The 22,548-nt window shown below is 37.7% G+C and overlaps 1 protein-coding gene across 3 annotated transcripts in view; it reads right to left on the reverse strand.

Annotated features, from left to right (window-relative positions):
* Positions 1 to 6,874: 6,874 nt before the first annotated feature.
* The window catches only part of gabbr1b (gamma-aminobutyric acid (GABA) B receptor, 1b), a 126,180-nt gene continuing 110,506 nt past the window's right edge, over positions 6,875 to 22,548 (reverse strand). For 2 of the 3 annotated variants that reach the window (XM_034891695.1, XM_034891697.1), the window contains 6 exons: positions 19,512 to 19,622; positions 18,316 to 18,409; positions 16,871 to 16,998; positions 10,892 to 11,020; positions 9,554 to 9,697; positions 6,875 to 7,585 (listed from right to left, as the gene is read on the reverse strand). In XM_034891695.1, the coding sequence (XP_034747586.1) occupies positions 7,298 to 7,585; positions 9,554 to 9,697; positions 10,892 to 11,020; positions 16,871 to 16,998; positions 18,316 to 18,409; positions 19,512 to 19,622 (894 nt within the window). In that variant the 3' untranslated portion in view covers positions 6,875 to 7,297. The remainder of the gene's footprint in view (positions 7,586 to 9,553; positions 9,698 to 10,891; positions 11,021 to 16,870; positions 16,999 to 18,315; positions 18,410 to 19,511; positions 19,623 to 22,548) is intronic. The other variant, XM_034891696.1, reaches the window with a different exon arrangement.

Here is a 22,548-nt window from a genome sequence, read left to right on the forward strand (position 1 = left end):
GAGCTCTGAGTGGATTGATGATCCCGAGTGATAGCGTGCGACTTTAACTGTTGCCTTAACCTGTGCTGTGAAACTGTGCAGTCTAATATGGGGCAAGGTCCAGCTCTACTTGGCTGCTGCATGGATGTTCGTTTTACTGACACTTGGAGGACCCTTCACCCACCTGTCGGCAGTATACATTTTACACAAAAGTACATAAATCATCGTCCAGTATTAACTATTTTTTTACCTTTAAAAATGCCCTTCAGAGGGTCCTTTCTCGCTCTCTTGGCAATGTAGTCATTAGTGATCACTCTGCAGTGTTTTCAGTCGTGTCTGGCAGGGCTCAAAGCATTAGGGGGCAATGGCACTTTCCAAACCACCTACTTAAAAATCCCAATTTGAAAACATATTTTATTGAACAGTTTAATTATTTAATTACTGAGAACAGTACCCCATGTGGCGCTGTGAGAGCGTAAAACCTACCTCAAAAACACGCCACCCAGAGATCGGTTTTAATTACTAATGAATGACTTTACTTCCCAAATTTAGTTAGAGATATATTTAACGTCAGACTGTTAAATGATTGTTAATGTCAAGAGAAGAGGGGTATGTTGTTTCAAACTTAAATGGGAGTTCTTCCTAAAGTTATACAGAAGCAGTAAGGTGTCTGGTCTGTGTTTATAAAATAAAGATGTTTTCAAAAGTTGAACAGTTATCCCTATGCTTATGGTGATTCATGTTTTGACTCTAAAGTCATTTGAATATTCATTAACAGTTAAAGAGATTTTGTGATTCACAATATAACATTAGTATGACAATGGATTTCTGGAGTTAAAAAGGAAAAAATATACATATCTACAGTATATAGATTAAAATGTGATTTATCCTTTTGATATTATCGTACAGTAAGGGAAGAGTGATGTTTATTTCTGTAAAGACATGATTATTACAGTGTGGAAGAGGTTGGTCACTGAAATGTGGAGAGTAGAGAAAACTCTATTAACATGTTTTAATTGAAATTAACAAATGGACACTAAAACTGAAACATGTTTACACTAAGGGAATGTCATATTGTTTTCTACCACGATTTGTGAAATTTGTAATAAAGAGACAGAGATTTGGAGACAGAGATTGCGGTTTGTTCTTTCAGTCCCTGACTCCGTGATTCTGTTTTCCAGGGTCTCATCTAGGAGGGTTGAGAGCAGTGAACCCTAATCAAAATCATTTGTGTATATGTGTACATGTGTACGTTCAAAAGTAGTTTTAATCGTACAACAGAAAACTCAGATTGGACAGATAGTCAAGCTAGCTGTCTGGATTTACTGTAGGAGCGGTCAGTAAATCAACGCACATTCTTTCAGAGTGTAGAAATGAAACGTTCCTACGTTAACAGCAACATAAATAAAACTTATCTTAAACAGAAAGAAAACCGTTTGTCTCACAAAATGCGGTTGAAAAATAGTTTGCCCGTCCGCTGTATAGTCAAACACACCTCTTCACATGTCCCAGGTGACGTCTAGATAAAGAGTTAACACCCCCTGACGTCATCATTGTATCATCATCATCATCATCATCATCATCATCATCATCATCATCAATATCACATCAAAATGATTAACAGCAGTGATGATCATTTTGAGACCATCCTTTTGATATGTAGGTGTAACACAAAACCACACAAAAAAGTCTGCTAGCCGCATGCTAATGCTCATGAACAGTATTATTGGTATTATTGGTAATAAATGGTATTATGTGAGAACACAGTGTGTTCTCACATAATACCATTTATTATGTTTTATATTTTTACCATTTAACTTGTTTAACCCTCATGTTGTCCTCTGGTCAAATTGACCCGTTTTCCTATATCAGTGTTGTTTTTAATTCCCCAAAATAAGATGATTGCAAGTACAAATCTCTACTTCCATTAATTTTGGATGGGTCTTATTTAATTTTATAACATTTGGAGAAAAACGTTGAAGTGGTTTTGAAATAGTATTGAGTAAAAGTTGACATATTCCAGTCTGTGATTATCCATCAACATACATTCCTTGTAATTTTGGTCAAAAGAATTCCTAGTTTCTGCTTCTCTAACTCAAACATTAGGTATAATTTCCTATAAATGAGGTTTATTGACCATAAATTCAAAAAATAACTGTAAAACTATAGTTTATAAGTTAGTGTTACATAATGTTAAACATCAAAAAAGTGACAAACATTGAAAAAAGGGTTGAAAAAAAGGGACAAAAACGTAAGAAAATGTTAAAAACATTGATGAAAAGCATCAGCAAAAAGGGTTAACTCATACTTTTGATGGGAAGACAACACAAGGGTTAACTTGTGTGCTGATATTTTTGGTTCCTCTGTTTGTATTGTACATTAATTTACCTGCTGTTAATAAAAACAGCTATTTTGCACATGGGCTGGCTATGGGCCGGCTAACACTGATGCAGACAATAGTTTGGGAAAAACAACCAGTTTTATTTTCATTCTTGCATTTCAAATGACCGGTGATATCAGATATTACAGCATATAGAAATATATTTTGAATACTGTACCACATGAAATACTGCTTGCTAATGTCAACATTATTTACATCATTATTTACAGTCAGTGTACATATTCTCATGTGTTTGAAAATCACTTACATCTTCACTGCTTTACAGACCTGTTAAATACATCATTACAGACAAACATACAGTCGGTATTTACACTTTAAAAAAAACGTAGCAGGAGCACTGCACAATGTTCTCATGGTTTATAAATCTCCGTCTCGTAGTTATTAGTCAATTCAGACGTGCTTATGACAGCCCAAGCTTATCAACAAGCTGCGCTACCACACGGAGAACATGAGACTGAAGTGGAAGTCAAGACAACCTCTATACCTCAGCTAGAGATTACACAATAGGTTTGTCATGAGAGTTTAAGACATAAAAGGTGCTTGTGAGCATGTATTGCTCACATAGAAAAATTAAAGTCACACAGCTAGACCCTCAATGAAAATAAAGACACAAGGAGAGACAGAAAGCCCCATGCTGTTATCTTTGTTATTCTCTTAAGTTTTATGTTGTTATAACCAGTGTTGGGCAAATTACTTCAAAAATGTAATGCATTATTGATTGCTAGTTACTGTCATTTGAGAGTAGTTAGTTATATTATAATATTACTGTGTCTGAATTGTAACGTGTAACACTACTTTAATTACTTTTGAATGACTTTCACCAAAATAACAGCAGGAGTTTGACTTGAAAGCTTGATTGTGAATTTTATCACTGAATCAATAAAGTCTCCTCTTTATCCACAGCATAGATAATTTATAATATTTTGGATAATTAATGCATGAATGAATATGCAAGGTAACTACAGTTTTAAAAAATAGATAAGAAAAACATACAATAGGCAAGTTGGAGAAGGAAAATACTCAATTGAAAGTACCTTACAGTTTTTCTGAAATACGGGAATGTTGTAAAATGTTTGTTTAAAGCATGTGAATAAGAAATGAATGTTTAGTTTAAAACAGTCTAAAGGAAATGGTCATTAATAGGGTGATTAATTTATTGTCTACATTTTTTACAGTACTTGATTTATAGCTGATATGTGAAAAGGTACACAACTTTATTTAACAGTAATTTAGTTTTACTGCTAACCGTCACAGAAAGTGCTTTTATTTTGAAGTAGCCTACACAGAAGTTGTCTGTTGTGTACTCTTGCATCTCGAGTCTCACGTTCATCTCAGTAACTAGCAAGACTGCAAAACATGTCCGTCTGCTCACCTTCTTGTAAAACTGCAACATACTGAACAGTAAATGGTCACAGAAATGTTTCAAGGTGTTGGTGAATTCTTAAAAAACAAAACACCACTACATTTTGTGTTAAAATGCATTGTAACTTGCGTTACTGAGATTGTAATGAATATAATATTACCACAATGTAATTAGTAATGCATTATATTACTGTTTTACAGCAAAAAGGAATACACTAATGTAATTACATTACTTTTTTAAAGTCTTATTCCCAACACTGTTTATAACCCTAACCCGGGTACACAGAAGTTAAGCATATGCTGTAATTTCATTTTCTGGCATGAACACCTTTTCATTGGAACTAACAGGGAGGATCCACAAAACCCACACAGTGAGCTGTATTTGGAAGTGAGACTAAAAAAAGCAGAAGAGTTAACTCAAGAAGTAAAAGGCTGCAGCGGCATATACAGGGAAAATCTAATGGCAGCCTGTCGGTTTTATTCTCAAGAATAGGTAGGAACTCTGTTTTTTTATAGCTGTGGAGAAGGCACAAATGATGGCCACTGTTAGTAACTAGCTATGGGGGATTTGATTGAACAATATGGTCCCATTGACTCACATTCTTAGTGCATGCCAGAAGTATCTCTTGCAGAATAAGTACAAAACTGAGGTGACTGTGTTTAGTAACCAAAATAAAAATTACAAAGGTTTTAATTGTTCAAAAAGTTTGAGATTGTAGGTTGAAACACTGTTGCTTTGTTTTACCCCTAATTGTACTGTCATGGAAAGAAAAGAACATAATTGGAAACACACTGTGTAACGTCTGTTAAATCTGTATCTAATCTATATCTGTATTTAAAAAAGAAGACAAAACTTTTGAAAACCTTAGACTACTTGCTGAATAACTTGGACATGAAAAGAACTCAGCTCCTGGAGAACAACTTCCATAAACATACCATTAAACAAACGCATAAGGTGTTTTGATTGATGCTTTTAGCGTCATGTAATGCTCCTTCAGCTTTTTGAGTGTGCTAAATGCTTAATACCTGACAAATGACAGCAGATGATGATCCTCCGCTTACTTTTCTTTTCAGCTCTAAATCAACAGGACTAAGTTTATCCACAATGAGGGGTTTAGCATGAACACACAACTATGTACAATAAGCAGTCTCTTTGAACAGAGACTAATAATGTAAAAAACACCATCAAACATTTAACAAGAGAAGCCAAAATGACAAAACCTATCATGTTTTGGATACAACCAGTTACTTTGTCACAAAACTGACATCATCATGAAGTCTGTCCAGCCTCTTAAGACAGTACAAAACACTTTCTACAGTAAACACATCAGGAGGCAATATTTTAAGGTACAGATATGATAAATGCTTAACATCTTGTGCTGCGTTCCAAACAGTTTTTTGCCCGTAAGTTACTTCAAGTCACAACTCACAACTTGGTAGTGTTCCAGACAAAGTCCCAACAAACCCTTCTAGCTAGCGTTAGCTAGCGGCTACCTGACATTGATGTTAGCTAGCACTAGCTGATACCAGTGGTTTGTAGTAGTAGTTTGAGACATATTTTAGGCTTCATTTAATAAACATAACATGTAGTACACAATTGTAAGCTTGCGTGCTGTTTAGTGCCCCCAATTCTATGGCCACGCCAAGAACCGCCGATAGGTTGGGGTTAGGCATTTTACAGTGAGTGGTTAAGGTTAGGATAGCAAAGTGGTCAGGGGATATGACACTAAACTGCACGTATACCCAATCGTACATGTATTTTTTCGATTAAATTCTGCGGAATTACTTTACGATACCTATTAATGTCTATTTATTTATATTTCTCTCTGTTAATAATCTGCGTCTGTACAGCATCATCCGTGGTAGCCATTGTTGTTTATGTGTGTGTGACATCAAAACTGTCACTGGGAGTACAACAATCTGGTACGAGTTCCAGGGTTGTAAGTTACTGGTTTAACTGCTGTTCCAGGGCACTTTCACAGGTAGAAGGTTGTGAAAACACGGGTTACGGGTTGCCTGGAACACAGCATTGGTCCCCAATGGAGCCTGTTAGCCACACCCATTAGCTACTGTTGCTATCTGTTGAACGTTTTTACTTTAACAATAACGTTAGCAGATTAACCATCACAATTCAGTTATTTTTAATCAATGGGACTTTGATTTCACACATAAAGCAGTCTCTCAGGTCAGGTGTCTCTTTTGTCAGCTTAAATGATAATTGTTGCTAGCAGATTTTATTAGATGTAGCTTGCTATGACATCAGTCAATAGCAGATTTTATTAGCTGTAGCTTGCTCTGACAATGGTCGCAAGCAGATTTTATGGTCGTTAGAAGATTTTATTGGCCATATTTTTCTAACTAACACCAACACAGTGATGGCAGAAGTGTTCATTTAGCTTCTAGCTGACTTGTTTTAAAATGAGAGCCATGTTTAAAGGGGTCCTAAATGTGCACTGAAGGCAACAGATATATCATGCTAAAAGACTGATGCTAAAGCTACACAAACAAACAATATTAAATTCCTCACACACTTGTGTTATTAGTTTTGATACCAAATTCCAAATTATTTGGATATCAAGTATCAGTCTTACTAGAGCCCAAAATACACATCTTTAACTAACTTAAACAGCAAAGGTAAGCATGTTAGCATACTACACCTAGTTGTGACCTAGCGTTACATCCAGATCCAAGGGTCATTTCTTAACTTTATTGTTTGGAAGGTTTACAGGTCAATAAATGTCCCTGTCTGGATGATCCACTTTGCATCAGGGTGCAGATCACCCTGTCGGGGTTGTATAACAATGGCCTCTAAATTATCCCTTACATAACAGTGTGATCTTACATTTTCATTTTCACATTGCACTATAATCCTATAATTCACTTTTATACAATAACAGTTGCTGCTTTATTTCCATTTCTTCTCTATCAACTGATGGGGATGCTGACTTTCTCCCAGATGCCTAGCTTTAGGTTGTTACAGTGCATCTAGCCAACTACATTATATATTAATGTATGTTTGTATCTATATTAAAGATTCTAATGGCTTTGTATTTTAAAATGAGTCAGTTTTGAATTCAGATGACATATTCAAAAGTTGCCACAAATGAGAAGCTGCTTTTGTCTTCTTTGATCTCTATAGACAAGGATTTTTAGATTCGTAAATTAACATCAATTCTGGTAGTAAATCTGTAGTAAACTGCATTACGAGCAGTGTTACAATGGAAAGCTTGACAGGTTAGCAACTGTAGCTAAGGGGGCTAGTGCTTAGCAAACAGTCAATTTCTGACTGCAATTTTCTTTTTCAACTTGTAGATGGCACATGATAAATCAATGGCAGATTAGATGCAAAATTGTACAATTACCAAAATGTGGGCATATGTACATCATATTTCTGGAAAAACAAAAAATTACATTTTGATAGATCAACTCCGAAACTGGTTGTCCTCTAGCCTCTGCTGATTGGTGGAACAAGTTATGGAGTCAGCCCCCCCAACAGGTAATAAGTTGGTTATTTTTTCAAATCTTCTGGTAGTTATGAACCTCATTGCTGTTCCCTCACTTGTAGAGCAGCTGCAGCCGGCTAGTGTGGCAGTTATTCCGGCTGATCTTGCTGTCCGGCTGATAAAGGCTGGACGAGTTGCCGAAGGACGGAGGGATGGGGTGGAGGTCAGAGATTGGGACGGGGTACCCTGGAGGAGGGGCCAGGGACCTGGGGTCACTCTGGGGAATGGCAGGAGTTGAAGAGCTGTGATTCTGATTAGAGACAGTGGACGCTCTTCTCCTGGACCGCAGGGCCTGCCGCTCCGACAGCTGGTTTCTTAGCTCAGACACACGCTCTTCTTTCTGAGGGGACAAATGGGAACAGTAACTTAATCTTCTCTAGGGAGAAGTCCTCTAATCCTCTGTCTAAATTTTTTTTGTTAGTTCACATGTGTTGTCCGGAAAAACTAGAAAGGCGGGATGAGCAAAGTCTCAGGCTACTTTCAGACTGATTCCCTAAACACAGCTTAAAGAGTCAGTTTACCCAAAATTAAATTAATATTTGCTCACATCCAACAATTTATTTTCACAGGTATTATATTTTGTCGAGATTTCTGCCTTCACACAATACAATAGAACTAAATGCAATTGAATGTTTACTGAGTAAAATTGAGTGTTTAACCCTTTAAACTGTTCAATAAAAAATGATCTGCCAATGCTTATATAGGTAACTTTGCTTATCGTGATGTCATTTCTTGAAGTACTTCAAATGATTTATTTCCCTAAAATAAGTGAAACCTAGGCTAAAAGGTTATGTCAGTCAATAAACCATAATAATTAAAATAATTGAGATTGTGTCATCAATACAGAAACCGTAAGTTAGAAATGTGTTTTAATCAAACTTTACTAAATAAACACACAAAACACATTAATCCAAAATACTGATAAATGTAGAAACTAAACAAAATATTCCAGAAGTTATTTGAACTATCTACATTTAACGTTTTGGAGATAAGCTCTTTAAATGAGCGGAGGATAAAGGCATTTTGATAGTTTTATCTGCAGTAGAATGAGGTCATGCGGTTTTGCACCGGATGTCACTGAAAGTGATAGCGTCAGCACAAATGTATAACATAAAGACGTGAAAGACAGAAGCCTTAGCTTTCTGTTGCAAAATAAATGAATGTTCTATCTTTTATGGTTTTTATTTTACATCGATTTCAGCGGCTGCCAGCGGGAGGTCCTTTCTCTAACGATTTAAGATCATTCTTGACCTCGGATGTAGTAGCGTGACTAAAGAACCCGATAAGTCACAGATGTGTGTGATAATCTCGTTCAGTGCTCCAGCCATGTTTCCATGATTTCAGGTTTTGTTTGTATTTTTTTCTCTTCCAAATGAGCGCTTTACTTTGTTTGTACTTTGATCCTCATTGTGAGTGATGTTTTGGTAGTGCTCTACCCAGTAAACTACTTTTGTACTACTGTTTCTGAGTTGTGCATTTGAGTCCACCAGTCTTGTGTCTGAGATTGTCACATAAGGCGGTGAGATGAGGTTGAAAACTCTGGAAAAAGCAATTTAGTTGAAACTTAAATTTTACAAGCTCAAGAGCAACATCTTTATCTTCTTGATAGTTTTAATGAAATCCCAATAAGACTCCTGTTAAAGCTATAGTGCATAGTTTCTGTCTCCCCCATGAGGAATTCTAAGACGACAACACTGTCAGCACATCCACATAATACAAGCCTTCTGTGATCGGGCACCACCCCTCCCCTCCTCCACGTAGTAGCTAGTAGCCAAGGGGGACACAGAGGATTATAAACATGATGGACTCTTCAGAAGATGTAACTATCTTTACTTGAGTTTCTTTGTGCGAAGGTCCCCTGACTATAACATTTTCTAAACATAACCCTACTAAGAAATACAGAGAGAGTTTTGCGGAGCGGATAGGCTTAATTAGTGTGTATCAACTCATTTGGCAATGTGTTGAATGTAATGGACATTCATGAATATAAAAAAGTTAAGCACTGAAACTGTTTGAACACCAACCATACCCTTCCTCCACGCAGCTATTTGTAACCAAGGAGGACATGGAGGATAAAAACTTGAAGGACTCTTCAGAAGACGTAATTGTCTTTGGTCAATTTTCTGTGTGCGAAAGTTGCCGGACGTACAGTACTACACCATACTGACAATTACAGAGAGCGTTTTTTGTAGCTTATTTGGCAATGGCTTAAATGTAATGGACGTTCATTGGTGTAAAAAGTTACGGACTAAAAGCTTAAATACAGGGAGAACAAAATAATTACGGAAAGGTAAACGGCCTGGCTAACCTCCTGGATGATCTTCTGGAGCTCCTTGTTCTCTCTCTCCAGCTGTCGGGACTTTTCCTCATCATTGTTATTAGTGGACGAGCCAGTCTTCATGGTCTCCTGGGCATCTGACTGCCACTCACCCCGTGTGACCAGACGCCGCATCTGAAAATCATGCACAGGTTTCCCTTACTCTACATGTGAAGACCTGTCCAGAACGTTCACCAGTCTTGGCTTTACGTCTGAAAATGACCATTGGGTTAGACATGAGTCCCGAGAGCATTGAATAGTGACGCCACGAGTCCTGACCAAGCGTGTGTAGCTATGACGATAAAGGAGACTTTTTGCGTCACTTACTAATCCAAAGACACCTCACCAAGTGGTGCTATTTGACACAATGGGATTGAGTATGTGTTGTGGCTGCTCCAAGCTCCGTGCACTGTGGCCTCAGAGGGATTTAAATCCTCAAAATATCCGTTTAAGTAAGTATGAGAAGATGTGTGTCTATGTTTTGAAGGGCTGGAGTCAGGGTGTGGTTAGCCTAGAAAGCAAAATGGAAAATTCCAAAATGCACTTAATAACTTCACTAATTAAAACACTGTATCTTGTTTGTTTTGTCTGTCAATGTATTAGACCTTATGTAGGACCTGAGTGGGGCTGAATGGGAGCAAATTACTGCAACCAACATGAATTATGTAAGTGACTATGACGTAAACTACTACGACTACCATTTGCGGTCACTGTTCCATTATCTTTATTGTAACTTTTATTGCCACTGTTTATCACACCCCCAACCGGCAATGTCAGACACCGCCCACCAAGAACATGGGTCTGTCCCAGGTTTCTTCCCAAAGAAAGTTTTCCTCGCCACTGTTGCTGTAAATGCTTGCTCTTGGGGGAATTGCTAGAATTGTTGTAAATTGGGCTTTGTAAATTATAGTGTGCGCTATAGACCTACTCCATTTGTAAAGTGTCACGAGCTAACTTTTATGATTTGATACTATACATAAAATTGAATTGAATATCTAGTTCAAGCCTGAAACAGAATGAAGTCTGTTAGCAACACATTTTCTCCCCGTGAATTGTGTTAAAATGTTGTGTCAAAGGCCATAAAGTGTATGACCATGAACTCTCTCCTCTCTGTAAAATATTAAAGAATCAAACTGTTCTCAAGAAGAGTAAATTATTACACAGAGAGCGTTGATGCTGAAACAGCAAGGCAAGGCCAACCTGCAGCTCATTATGGGATATAATATACCAGCCTAGATTACTCAGATCTCTGATGAAAGGCAATCCGTTACGTCTGACACTTGGAGTGTTGCTGTAATCTGCAGGGAGGAGGCAGTGCTCTGCTGTTACCTTGGGGACGAACAGAACAACCAGAGTGATGTAGACTGAGAAGACTATGGCCAAGGAAGCAAATGCGAAGGAGGCGTCCTGCTGGGAGGACAGGATCATGGTGACTGGAGCTGTTATCATACACAGCACCTGAGGGAAACAGAGGAGAAAAAAACAACATGTTCACGTCTTTTATTACAGAAAAAAACTCTGTGTTCTTGTCAGGTCTCTGGGTGCTTGCACATCAAAAAGGCACCGCAGGTTCTTTTTTTATTTCACCTTGATTTCTTACAGGCAAGTCATTAAGAACAGCTTCTTCTTTACAATGGCTGTCTGACAAGTGTCAACGCCGCTTAGGGAAAGGGAAAGAGGGCCACTCCAGAACAGAACATTATACTTTATTCTTAAAATAGATTAATAAGTAATGCTTCTAACAGAGTGAAATGACAGGTATCTGAGGAAAAGAAAGAGTATTCTCTTCCTATTTTTATCCATTGTTTTCAGTTAAAGAAGGCAAATCCCTTTATTAACAGATAAAGGATAAAGTGCGGGAACATTGGGAGCCTGTAAGGTGTCATTCCAGTCATTTGTGCGTCAATCCATTTCTGACACACATTGATTCTTTTCAGTTTTGACCACTGAATAAAGTAATTTGGATAAGAACTGAAATGATTACCGTAGTTGACTATACAATTAGTCAATAACCAAAATAATCAGCAACCCTTTTAAGAATCAGGTCATCGTTTAAATCATGTTTAAAGCGAAGATGGTAAACATCACTGGGTCCAAATGAGAATGATTGTTAGTTCCAGCCCTAGTTTAGTCCGTCTGATCGCTGGAGCAGTTTCCCAGAAGTACTTTGGTGAGCCCAATGTCATCATAACAAAATAACAAAATTAGGAACCAAGTTCTAATAATCCACCCTTATCTTTCAAAACTCTTTGTTGAATGATCTTTGCTGAACTGTTATTGAAAGTTAAAGCTTTAGTCAGAACCCAAAACCAATTATCCAAAGGCCTCCCCATTCTTCTGAAGGCTAAGCTGAATAAGGTTGCCATCTAGTGTTTCTTCTTGTTTATGCATTCTTAATAAAATATGTTATATCATTGGCATAACACCACTTCATTTCTATAGTTATAAGGTCATGTCATGTTTTTTACGCTAAAAAAACAAAACAAAACTCAAACACTCATTTTACTAATGGGTTGTTCCTCCAACATAACAACTACTGACAGAAAACAGACAACTTTTTATATTACTATTATTATTATTATTATTATTGTTATTATTATAGATATTATTGGCTAGACTCCAAGTTAGAGAAGAATTCACAGTAACAGTAATCAATGTACATGTCGCTTTGTTGATGTTGATTACAGGGTGACGACATGTCTTGCTTGATGTTTGATTTTTATATTTTTTAATTATTAGTTTATCAGAGTTAGCTGTGCAGCTAATTAGCGGGAATGCGGATTCAGCAGCATTCCCACTACTGTTATCCTGTTCTTTATTATTATTATTCCGTATGTTTTCAGGTCGTCTGTAAATTCAGCATGCATTCAGCTCCAAAAACCATTCCACTATCAAACTGTTCAGCTCTTTCAGCAGATGTGTGCTCCTCTTCAACTTTTTTTCTACTATTTATACTTTTTCAAATATTAAGCTTTTATTTGAACATTAAAGTCAATTAGAACAAGCTTCAAATCCACTTCTGCTCTAAAAAGTATCTCCTCCTGCTCTTACATTCTTTCACCTAGAGACGTGATTCAAAGGATATTATACCCTGGTACTAGGTATGCTGTGTCAGGTGATGAGTCTTTCAGCCATGATTCCAAAAAACAAAGGAAATCCAGATTTGAGTCGCATTGATCAGTTTTTGAAGCAACGCTTCTGATGCTTAAATGTCCGCTGAGTAAACCTTTAGGTTTCGCATGTGGACATAAATGTTTGCGTGATTTGTTGTTTGAAACAGCAGGAAGTTGTGTTTGTGAATTGGTTATTCATCACGCACTTTAGGGATAGTTGGATGCGCTCGAATCCCATTTGCCGGTGCTGACCAAGTACAGCATGTTGGATTATTATCACTTCTATGTATAATTTATGTATGCAACACTGTAATGCTGTGTATCTTGTGTGCTTTTATAAATGTATCTATGTTTTTATGTTTTTTCTGCTTTATGCCTGCAGCGATACAAATTGCCCTATGGGACAAATAAAAATTGAATTCTCCATCTATCTGCATTAAGGACGGCATTGTAACTTGTTGAATTTAATTTATGTATCTCATCTGATTGTAGTATGTACGGGTGTGGTCCATTTTGCAACACAAGATTCATTTCAAACGATGTTTAATCCGAATCACAAGGAGAATGGGAGTGAGAACGAGGTGGCAGGGAGAGAAGAGACAGAGAACAACAACAAGTTAAACACCAGAGAGATGGAGGCAATGCTGGAAATCAATACATACTGAATACAAAGCTGGAAAATCCCATCCAGTCTGGCAAATGGAGGCATCAGTCGGACACCTGCAGCAGCCATGTTTTCTATGCTGTGTCATTACTCACACACAGAAAAACACAATCCTGGCCTCCCCTCACACATAATCTGTCCATTTTATTTCACCAACCTCACTGCCTGGTTTCAGACCTATGAATCAGTTTGTTCAATGGTTCAAATAGGTCTGATGTGTGGAAGTTGGGGGTAAGAGGCAGGACATCCTTAAAACTTCGTAGTCTACCGAAAACATTAAAACATATTAAACAGTCGGTAGAGTAACAGTAACAGTACATGACTACATTGACTTGAAACTCGACAGCTAGTACATAACCAAGGTCCTTGGAGAACTTCATGTTCATGACAGGTGTCATGTCAGTCTCATGCACACCCCTTCAAATAAAGTGTAACTCTACTTTCTCCAACAGAAATAGTTCCAATGAATTATGGACTATTTCCTTCTCCAAAAGGAGCATACGACCACTTCTATGCTTTTATCCAAAAAATATAAAAGATCCAATAAATAGACCCCAGAGCTAGCCAACATTTGCAGAATGCAGCGCTACCATCAAACTAATTTGTTTTAGAGAGAGAGACGGGATGACAGGCCACTCATTCATGGAGATGAGTCCAAAGCAGGAGGAAGAGAGGAAACAGCAACAAACACAATACTCTTTACCAATTTGAATTTCACCCACTCAGTTTAGGCTTAGGTTTTAGGCTTGTGTTCAGTGGATAATGGATAATCCCCAGGGATAAATTAAAATACAAAAACAGCAATGACAATCACAAAATCAGGCGTACTGGAGATGTCTGATTAAAAAGCCTTTGAGTGCGAGTGTGGTCGTGTGTGTGTGTGTGTGTGTTTGGGGAAAGAGAATGACATTTCAAACCAGCAGCAGATGTCTCCCCTTGTCTCTTTCAAATCATCTTGCTGGGTGGAATACTTTGTCATTTGTTGAGTAAAATTTGGATGTAGTAAAAGTACATGTTATTTTATTCATACTATTTATCCTGTTTAATGATCTCCAGTGGGGAAATTACAATTTACACTCTGTTTTGTTAGTAATCCCTACACACAGGCCTGAAATACACACAAACATGCTCAGGACCTATTCATGCACAAATGGAGAGATATGAGTGGGTTGCCGATGCTGGACCAGTGCCCTGAGAGGTTGGTTAGGGTACGGGGCCTTGCTCAAGAGCTCCTGGCAGTGTGATTGGTGATGCTGGGCAAACATGTATGCGTCGCTGGACTGGGAAACCCTGGGTTGATTTAAGTAGTTGTTCAATCACAGCGGTTGTTAGGTTAGGTTAAGCTGCGTAACTAAAATAAATCCAGGGCATGTTCTTGCTTCTTAGTACAAGCCTACTGATTTTGTGATTGTCTGTAACTCTTTGTCAGTAAGGCCTAGAATCACCCTGACACTACAATGGTATCAGGCACATCACAGAGTGTCAAAGTGTACGGGAGTTGTACCACTTTTAATGTGGGTATGCCGTTTAGACCAAAAAGCATGGAATTTCATGCGTTTCTTATAACCAAATTTAACAGATCTTTATCAAAAATCTTTGTTTACATTATGTTAAAAAAACAGGTAATCTTCAAAAAGCAAGTATCATCTAGGCTTTACTTCATGTAAGTCAATGCAAAGACTTAAGTTTTTTTGCCTCGGGTCTACACCTCCAAATTTATTCAGAGTTTTTGAGTATAAGTTGTTGCTCACCATTCAGACTATAAGAACGCAGGGCACAGTAACATGATACACAGGTATTATTAAACATAATAGTGATAACAAAGAAAAGTAGAACATATGTACCTTTTGAAAAGCTTGAACTGGGTCATATTTGGCATTAAACATTATTTTCCTGAGAATAGACTATATAGAGTAGATTATCAAAATAGTTAATCAAAATGTGTCTGTACGTGTGTAAACATACATGAAGAGGTCCAATGTGGAATATGCATCTGTGAAGAGTTTTGACATGTGACTTTATTCCTGATGATGAGGACACATCACAGCCCTGTTAATTCAGCTCTCTGTGTTTTCTGGACATGCTGCGGAGCCTTGTGTATGTGGTGCTATCATTATTTACTGCACATCCCGGCCTGCAGAGCCCACTCTTCGGGTCCAGCCTCATATAAGCCCACAAATTAAGCCGGAGGTGAGCCTCGCCACCAAGGACGGTTGAGCTTCCTCAGCGGAGTGTGAAAGGAAAGGACAAAGTCAACGTGCCTTCTGAGAGAGGCTGCACTGGTGAATGATTGGAAGTGAAAGAGCAAATCTGCAGACTAACACAGAGCCTTCAGAGAGGCACGCTACTGACAAACACATAAGTCTGGCTGCCAGCAGCTATATATCTAGAGAGAGAGAGAGAGAGAGAAAGAGAGAGAAGGAGGTCACAGGCTGCCCAGGCGTGGAACTCAGTCCACAGGAACATTTTGTTTGCAGATTTATTCTGAGATTACCCTACAGTGGTGCGTTCTGTTTGTCCTTGGTAGTAGTGGTGGATGAATGCTGCTCCTGCAGTAATTCTCAATGAACAATGAAGGTCTGACTATGAATAAAATAATATTGTATGGTGCTTAAATTCCCTCCATGATGCATACACTGTTGGGTTTCTAAGTATCTTCCAAAGCAGTGTTTCGGAGAAAAGTCGAGCGTTATCCACAAAATAATTTCAAACTTGCATTCAATCTTTTCTCACTAAAGTTCACCCTGCCAAAACGAGATCAATTTGAGTGAATTGCCGAGTTCTCTTAAAGTGCCATTATTGAATCTATATCTATATTGATTTCACACATAAAAGCTTTAATTTGACCTATACTAGGGAGTAAAAGTCAGGATATCTCAGCCTCTGCATCGTTGCTTTTGATCAATCTTTCTCTTGTGAGAACTCAAACCTTATTAATAAAACCATACCCTTTAATATATATGAATAAATAAAAAATACTAAATAGCCTCCAGCTTATAAGGGTAGTTGTCGCCTGCTAAAACCAAGCAAAGAAATAATAAATACTCCATCGCTTGGTTTCTAGAGGTTACTTTATTATTGATTTTACAAAGTACAATGTAGTATATCTGTTTCCATATTCGTTTAGGGTTGGTAAGCACACAAAAATGTTCTTTTCAGCACAAGACCATTGTTTTCAAAGATTCCAATTGTGGAAGGCCCAAAACAGAGAGGTGTTTTCAATTGTTCTCCAATGGTTCTGCTCCCTGCTCACAGAGCTGTTTCTTCCCAAGCTCTTCCACTGTAAGCCGCTCTACACAACTTTGCTCTGCGCTCAAGTAAGATGTCACCCTGCTTCACTCAAATTGCTCACTGCTTGCTAATAAAAAGCCTCCATCCATTCTCCCAGTGTCCGGAGCCCAATGATATGCAGTAAAGGCATGTGAGCAGGACCGGAATGACATTAGAGCAAGAGATAATGTGACGTTCCAACTTTTAAAAAATTGCTTTGGCACATGCAGTACACACACATTTACAACAAAGGGAACTCACAGCAACATTGTAGATGGCCATGCCCACGGCTCGGTGGTCATTGATCTTCTCTGTGGAGATGGACTTGGTCTCATAGGCCAGGAAGATGCCGAGCAGCAGCAGCAATCCTTTATAACCATACACAACGCCTGCAGAGAGGAGAAAAGGAGGGAAAAGCGGGAAAAGGAGATGGCGTGTCAAGGAATGCAACAGCTGTTAAATAAGCGGATGGTGAAAGGCAACAGGTAGGATTTAAAGTGGGACGTCTGTGTTTGGAGGCTTGCATGTTAACAGACTAGCGTTAGCTAACACTGGGAATGTGGCAGCCAAATGGGGGTTTACGGCTAGCTTAGAATATGCAAAACTGAGGTTACTGAGCTGAGAACTGCAAAATATAAGGTAGCATGTAATAAATGACAAGAATCTGGAACACATAACTAATGCAATGAGTCTGGTTTATCATGGAATCATGCATAGATTTGCTACCAAACTTGCAAATATTCATGTTAACAGACTGTTCTCAGACTAGCTAGTGTTTGCTAACACTAGCAGCTAAAGTGGGGTTTATGGCTAGCTTAATGCTAACCAATATTGCTGAGAGCTACACTTAGATTTTGGTTAAACCCTATGGTACCAATCCCATGCATGATATATCTCAATTTTATTAAGGTAAATTAACATGTGGTAAATATAAGTTAGCATGCACAATAAATGACAAGCAGCTGGAAAACATAACAGATGCAATACCTGTGGTTTACCATGGAAGCTGTAAGTACGGGGTCACGGGCTGTAGGCTACTTTTTAAAATCTAAAACGTGAATGTAATTTCAACAGCAGCCCAACCTTAATGCATAATAGTTGTCTTATGTGATGCCATCACTAGGCTGTTTTAAGAATTGAATTTGGCCATTAGGCATTTTCCGATATCGGTATATAATTGTTGTAATAATTGTATTAATTTTATTTTAAATTATTCATGATAAATGAATATTTAAAAATAAAAATGGACTGTCAACCATGTTGGCATTGCATAGTTTGTTCACCAGAGGACGCTCTGTAACGTGCTTTTGTTCAAAGGACTTTAAGTTTCATATCTTAAGTTTGTATTTTTATACTTTTTATTTATCAGACCTATAATATAGCAGGATGTTCTTCTATTCTGTTGTGACAATAATATAAATAAGTATCACATTATTTTAGTGAGAACTCATAAATAACTACAAATAACTAATTTTAGGGAAATCCACTGATGTATTGTAGCGCGTTTCTGGATTTATTTTAAAAATATAAATTGCCATTTGTGATTTTTAAATAATCAAATATTCATATCGGTTTCGGGCTTAAAAATCCTTTATCGGTTGGGCTTTAGTTCTCACAGTACTTAGTGAGAACTTAGTACTAAGTAAGAAAAAAGTAGATTTTATGTCTTCCAATTTATATTATATGTTACACTGATTTCTACTCACCCAGCCAGGTGTTCATCTTTTCTGAGCTGCAGTGTTCCAGTAAAGGCTGAATCAGAACATCCAGGTCTCCTTTGGGGGTTTCTCTGGTGAACTTCTGCTTAAATACATACAACATGAAAACACAGCTGAAGAACAGCAACACATTCCAACTTCAACAGTAAACACATAAGATCAAATCTATTTCAATTTAGACAACATGTAGTCACTCATGTGAGTCTGTAGCTGCCAATTTTAAACCAAAATCATTTCATTAAAGTGAAATTTCATATTCTATTTGAGTGCATGTGTATGACAATATTAGAAAGAAAAAAGTAATCCAGTTTTCCTTTTTATTTTGAGGCCTGTAAATGTTTAATTGACACTTAAATGAACACGTGTCAAAATAATTGAATTGATTAGTCAATTGACAAAAAAATAATTGTCAACAAATTTGATAACTGATTCAGTCATTTATTATGCAAAAATGCATAATTTGCAATATGTTATAGAGTAGAGCTGGGCATGGATCAAAAATGTTTCCATACCATTTCATAAAGTTTATATATTAATATTGTTGGGTCTCTGTTCATCATAGTGTAGTCTAGACATACTCTTTCTGTAAAGTGCACTGAGATAACATAACTGTTAGGATTGACACTGAATTACACATTACAGTACAATTTCTTTTTAAATTGTTTAGCTCAATTACACCCACAGAGCTGAAGCACACTCTAGTTAGCCTCTCAAAATACACACATGTGAACCCTGTCTCTATGCGTAACGCAGAGTTTTTCCTGCATGCCTCTAATACGTGTAACGTTAGATAGCCAATCAAAAGCTCATTAGATGTTGGATCAACCATTTTGCATACAAAAAAGACCTGAGAGAATCCTGTCATTCAAGAAACTTAAATTATAATATAATATAAAATGTAATATAAAATATAATATAAATATAATTATAAAATGAAATAATGTTTAGCTTGCACATTGTCTTGTTAGGGTTAGTTCTTAGTAAAATTGCCAGCTATAAGCTTCTATAACTGTCATCCTTTTACTTGCTTTATTACTTTTTCCCCAGTAATTATTATTTGTACACACCGACAACTTTACAGTAGTAGATAAAAGGTTCTCCCTCATGAATGAATTATTTTTTAGGATTCATTTAAATTGTTCCTTCGCACAGTTTTGAATAACTAAATAAATGAAGGGGCATACCTCCACTGTGATATGTAAAGGATCCACAATCTGCCAGATCATGAGAGAGAGGATGTCGATGCCGAGCAAAACACCAACGGTTGCATAGAGTTTCCATGGTTCCAGGTGCTGCTGGGAAACAGGGGGGGGGGGTATGATGGTCACTGTAGGGGCATGGCAAGGGATCAGGAAAAGGCACAAATCCTCTCTTTCTGGTTTGTACAGGAGAGATTTATGAGGCCACAAATAGACTGGCCTAAGCTGGAGGCGAAAACAATGATCCATCACTGACTGTAGCCAATTCAATCTGCCCTTAAAGCTCTGGGCCATGACAGGGAAGAGACAAAGAGGCCATACTGATCATAACGCACAGCCCCCTCACTCAGGCAATTAATGAAGGCGTTCCTTTATGTATTCTGTTTTAAAGAGAGAACGTTTTTTTGGGAACAGATCCAACACTGTAAAATGTTTAGCATTAGAACAACATTAAATCCAAGGCAGTTGTAAGAGGCTGCCGTTATTCCCTTGGTAAGTGAAAAAGAACCACATATGTGAATTAAATCAATTCTACATACTCAATACTATCTAATACGGCCTATGCTTTCTTGTTAATAAAGTGAAAGAGAGATGTGCCTGAATCCACTGTCGTCAAAAAGTTAAAGGCAGTGAATGATTGGTGATGTGGGGAAGGATTCTACGGCTTGAGTCCCATCACAATCCAACGCATGGTTGCCTTTTTGTTAAGCCATATGACAGGTTTTTCCCCTGACCTGAATCAAGTATTGGACCCCATTTGCCCATGCATTTGTTTGCTTTGGAGCAATGAAGCGATTTCCCCTTGGTTCGATTTGGTTTCACACCTGGAAAAATCCAAGCGAACCAAAATGTGTAATTACAAATCACGCAAGAACATACACTCCTCTTATGGGTTGGATGTGTCTGGGAAGGGGGAAAGAAAGTAAATACAGAAAAGAAGCTCCTGTGTTGTGGACATCTCTATGGTCAAACTAGCTCATTTCATTTAAATAATCAGAACTTGTTTCGCGAGCGACGGGTACCACGTCTGCTCTGCTCACCGAGACTTGGCTCTGCTCTGCCGGAGTCTGTCTCCAACTTTAGTTTCTGTGTAAGCTGCTAGAGTTTGCTGCTCTGCTGCATCTCAGATTGCAATGTACAGCTGACTACGGGAGACTTTAGCTTAGACTTTTGGAGTACACAGTTGGTGCATTCTGAGGTCAGATCCTGTTTTCATTGAAAGCGTGTCCCAAGACCACTTCATCAAGAAGTTCTCAATAAATGTTTCTGGTCCACGTTTGGTGCACATCTGATTGGGCTCAACTGCAAAACAAACCTAAATAAACGCTACTGATATTCAACCGAACCTAATGAGGCAGGTGTGAAAGTATCTTTAGTGACTTATATGAGCAAAAATCAACTTATATGAGCAAAAAGGTGAATAATTGCCCAATAACTTAGGTTGCAGCTTGTTTTACTGCAACCAACTGCAGTGCAGATTGTTCTTCCCATCAGTCCCTTAAACATAGATAACTCCCATTCAAAGGTTAGGGAAGCAGCTATGAGTTGCTCTTGAGGGGTAAGTTCACTTTACGTACAGTACCAGTCAAAGGTTTGGACAAGCTCTCTCAGCACTAGAATGGGAAAGTGTGTCCTCACTTTTGACTGGTAATGTTTATTTGCCAAACCACCACCAAAACATACTGTTTAAAAAAGCTTCTAAGCATTAATCTTGCCGTTGTGTGTATGGTCTAAGTTATATTCAGTTTTACCAAAAAAAAGACCTTATTCTTGACCCTAAAACATGGTTTATACAATACTTATACAAAGAGTTAACAGCATTCCTTCTGTACCTGTGGAATGGTTTTTATTTCTAGTTTAGTGTCAGATTAACTTCATATATTGCACCTCCACAACACTAGATTTATGTATTGTACGTGATGAGGTTGTATGTCTTTGTATGTATAGAGCACTGATGGATCATGTATTTACTTGTAGAACTGGAGTTACATTCATGCAACTTCTATTTTACCTTGAATTACTATATAGGAGGGTATTGCCATACAATTACCCTGTTTATGTATTTCATTCAGATTAAATGCTCCTTGCCCCATTGGTGCCCCATTGTGTAAACATTATATTATGTTAACATTATATTAGCACTGACAGAAACCTCAATGTGTTTTCTTTTAAATATTTAAACTGAAATATACAGGTATAGACATTCCACAGGGATTCCCCCCTACCCCCCATATTTGCATCTGTCACCCTGTATTTTGGTAGTAACATTCTGGAGGCTGCGGGGAAGTGATCTACTCAACTTTCTTGCAGACTTTATAGTAAGGGTACAAATCATGTAGTTAAGTAATGTTTAACTAATGCATGACTCATAATGATGTTTTGCATGAATGAATGCAGGATGTATCAGGAGTTCCTGTTGCTTACCATTAGCAAGTTATCAAGCACCATTAGGGTTGGGTATAGTTCTTGCTTTTTCCGATACTGGTGCTAAAAGGATTCTTACCTAAAAGGTGCCTGAACCGAAATTAAAACAGAAAAAAGAAGAACACAAAATGACCGTCATTGATATGGCTTGTTTACTGCTGAGGCCATATATTTAAATTCAAATAAATGACTTCAATAACATCACTTATAACAATAACTTATTTGACCAGTTAATTGCTGTTAAACAACTAAAAGAAGAACCACTTCATAGCAGAAGACAAAGCAACACTGAATGCACCATGAACTTACAACTTGCAACTGAACGCACCATCTAAGAAAATGCCAACTTATTGTAGCTGAACTTTTGTGGAATACAAACAGGCAGTATACACTACTAAATACTGCTTACATTTGTTCAAAGTTGTACCTCTGTAGCAACAACACGTAGTGCATTTTTTAGGAAGCGAACATCAGCTACAGTGTACTCTATGGCATAGATACAGAAATTTCCCTGGTGTCTGCTCCCCCCTTGATCGAGAGGGGCTACAGCTGCTGCATTAAGGTCCTCAGGTCTGTACATTTGCAAACGTAGCATTAT

Source organism: Etheostoma cragini, chromosome 14 (assembly GCF_013103735.1).
Source record: "Etheostoma cragini isolate CJK2018 chromosome 14, CSU_Ecrag_1.0, whole genome shotgun sequence".
Classification (NCBI taxonomy): Eukaryota; Metazoa; Chordata; class Actinopteri; order Perciformes; family Percidae; genus Etheostoma; species Etheostoma cragini.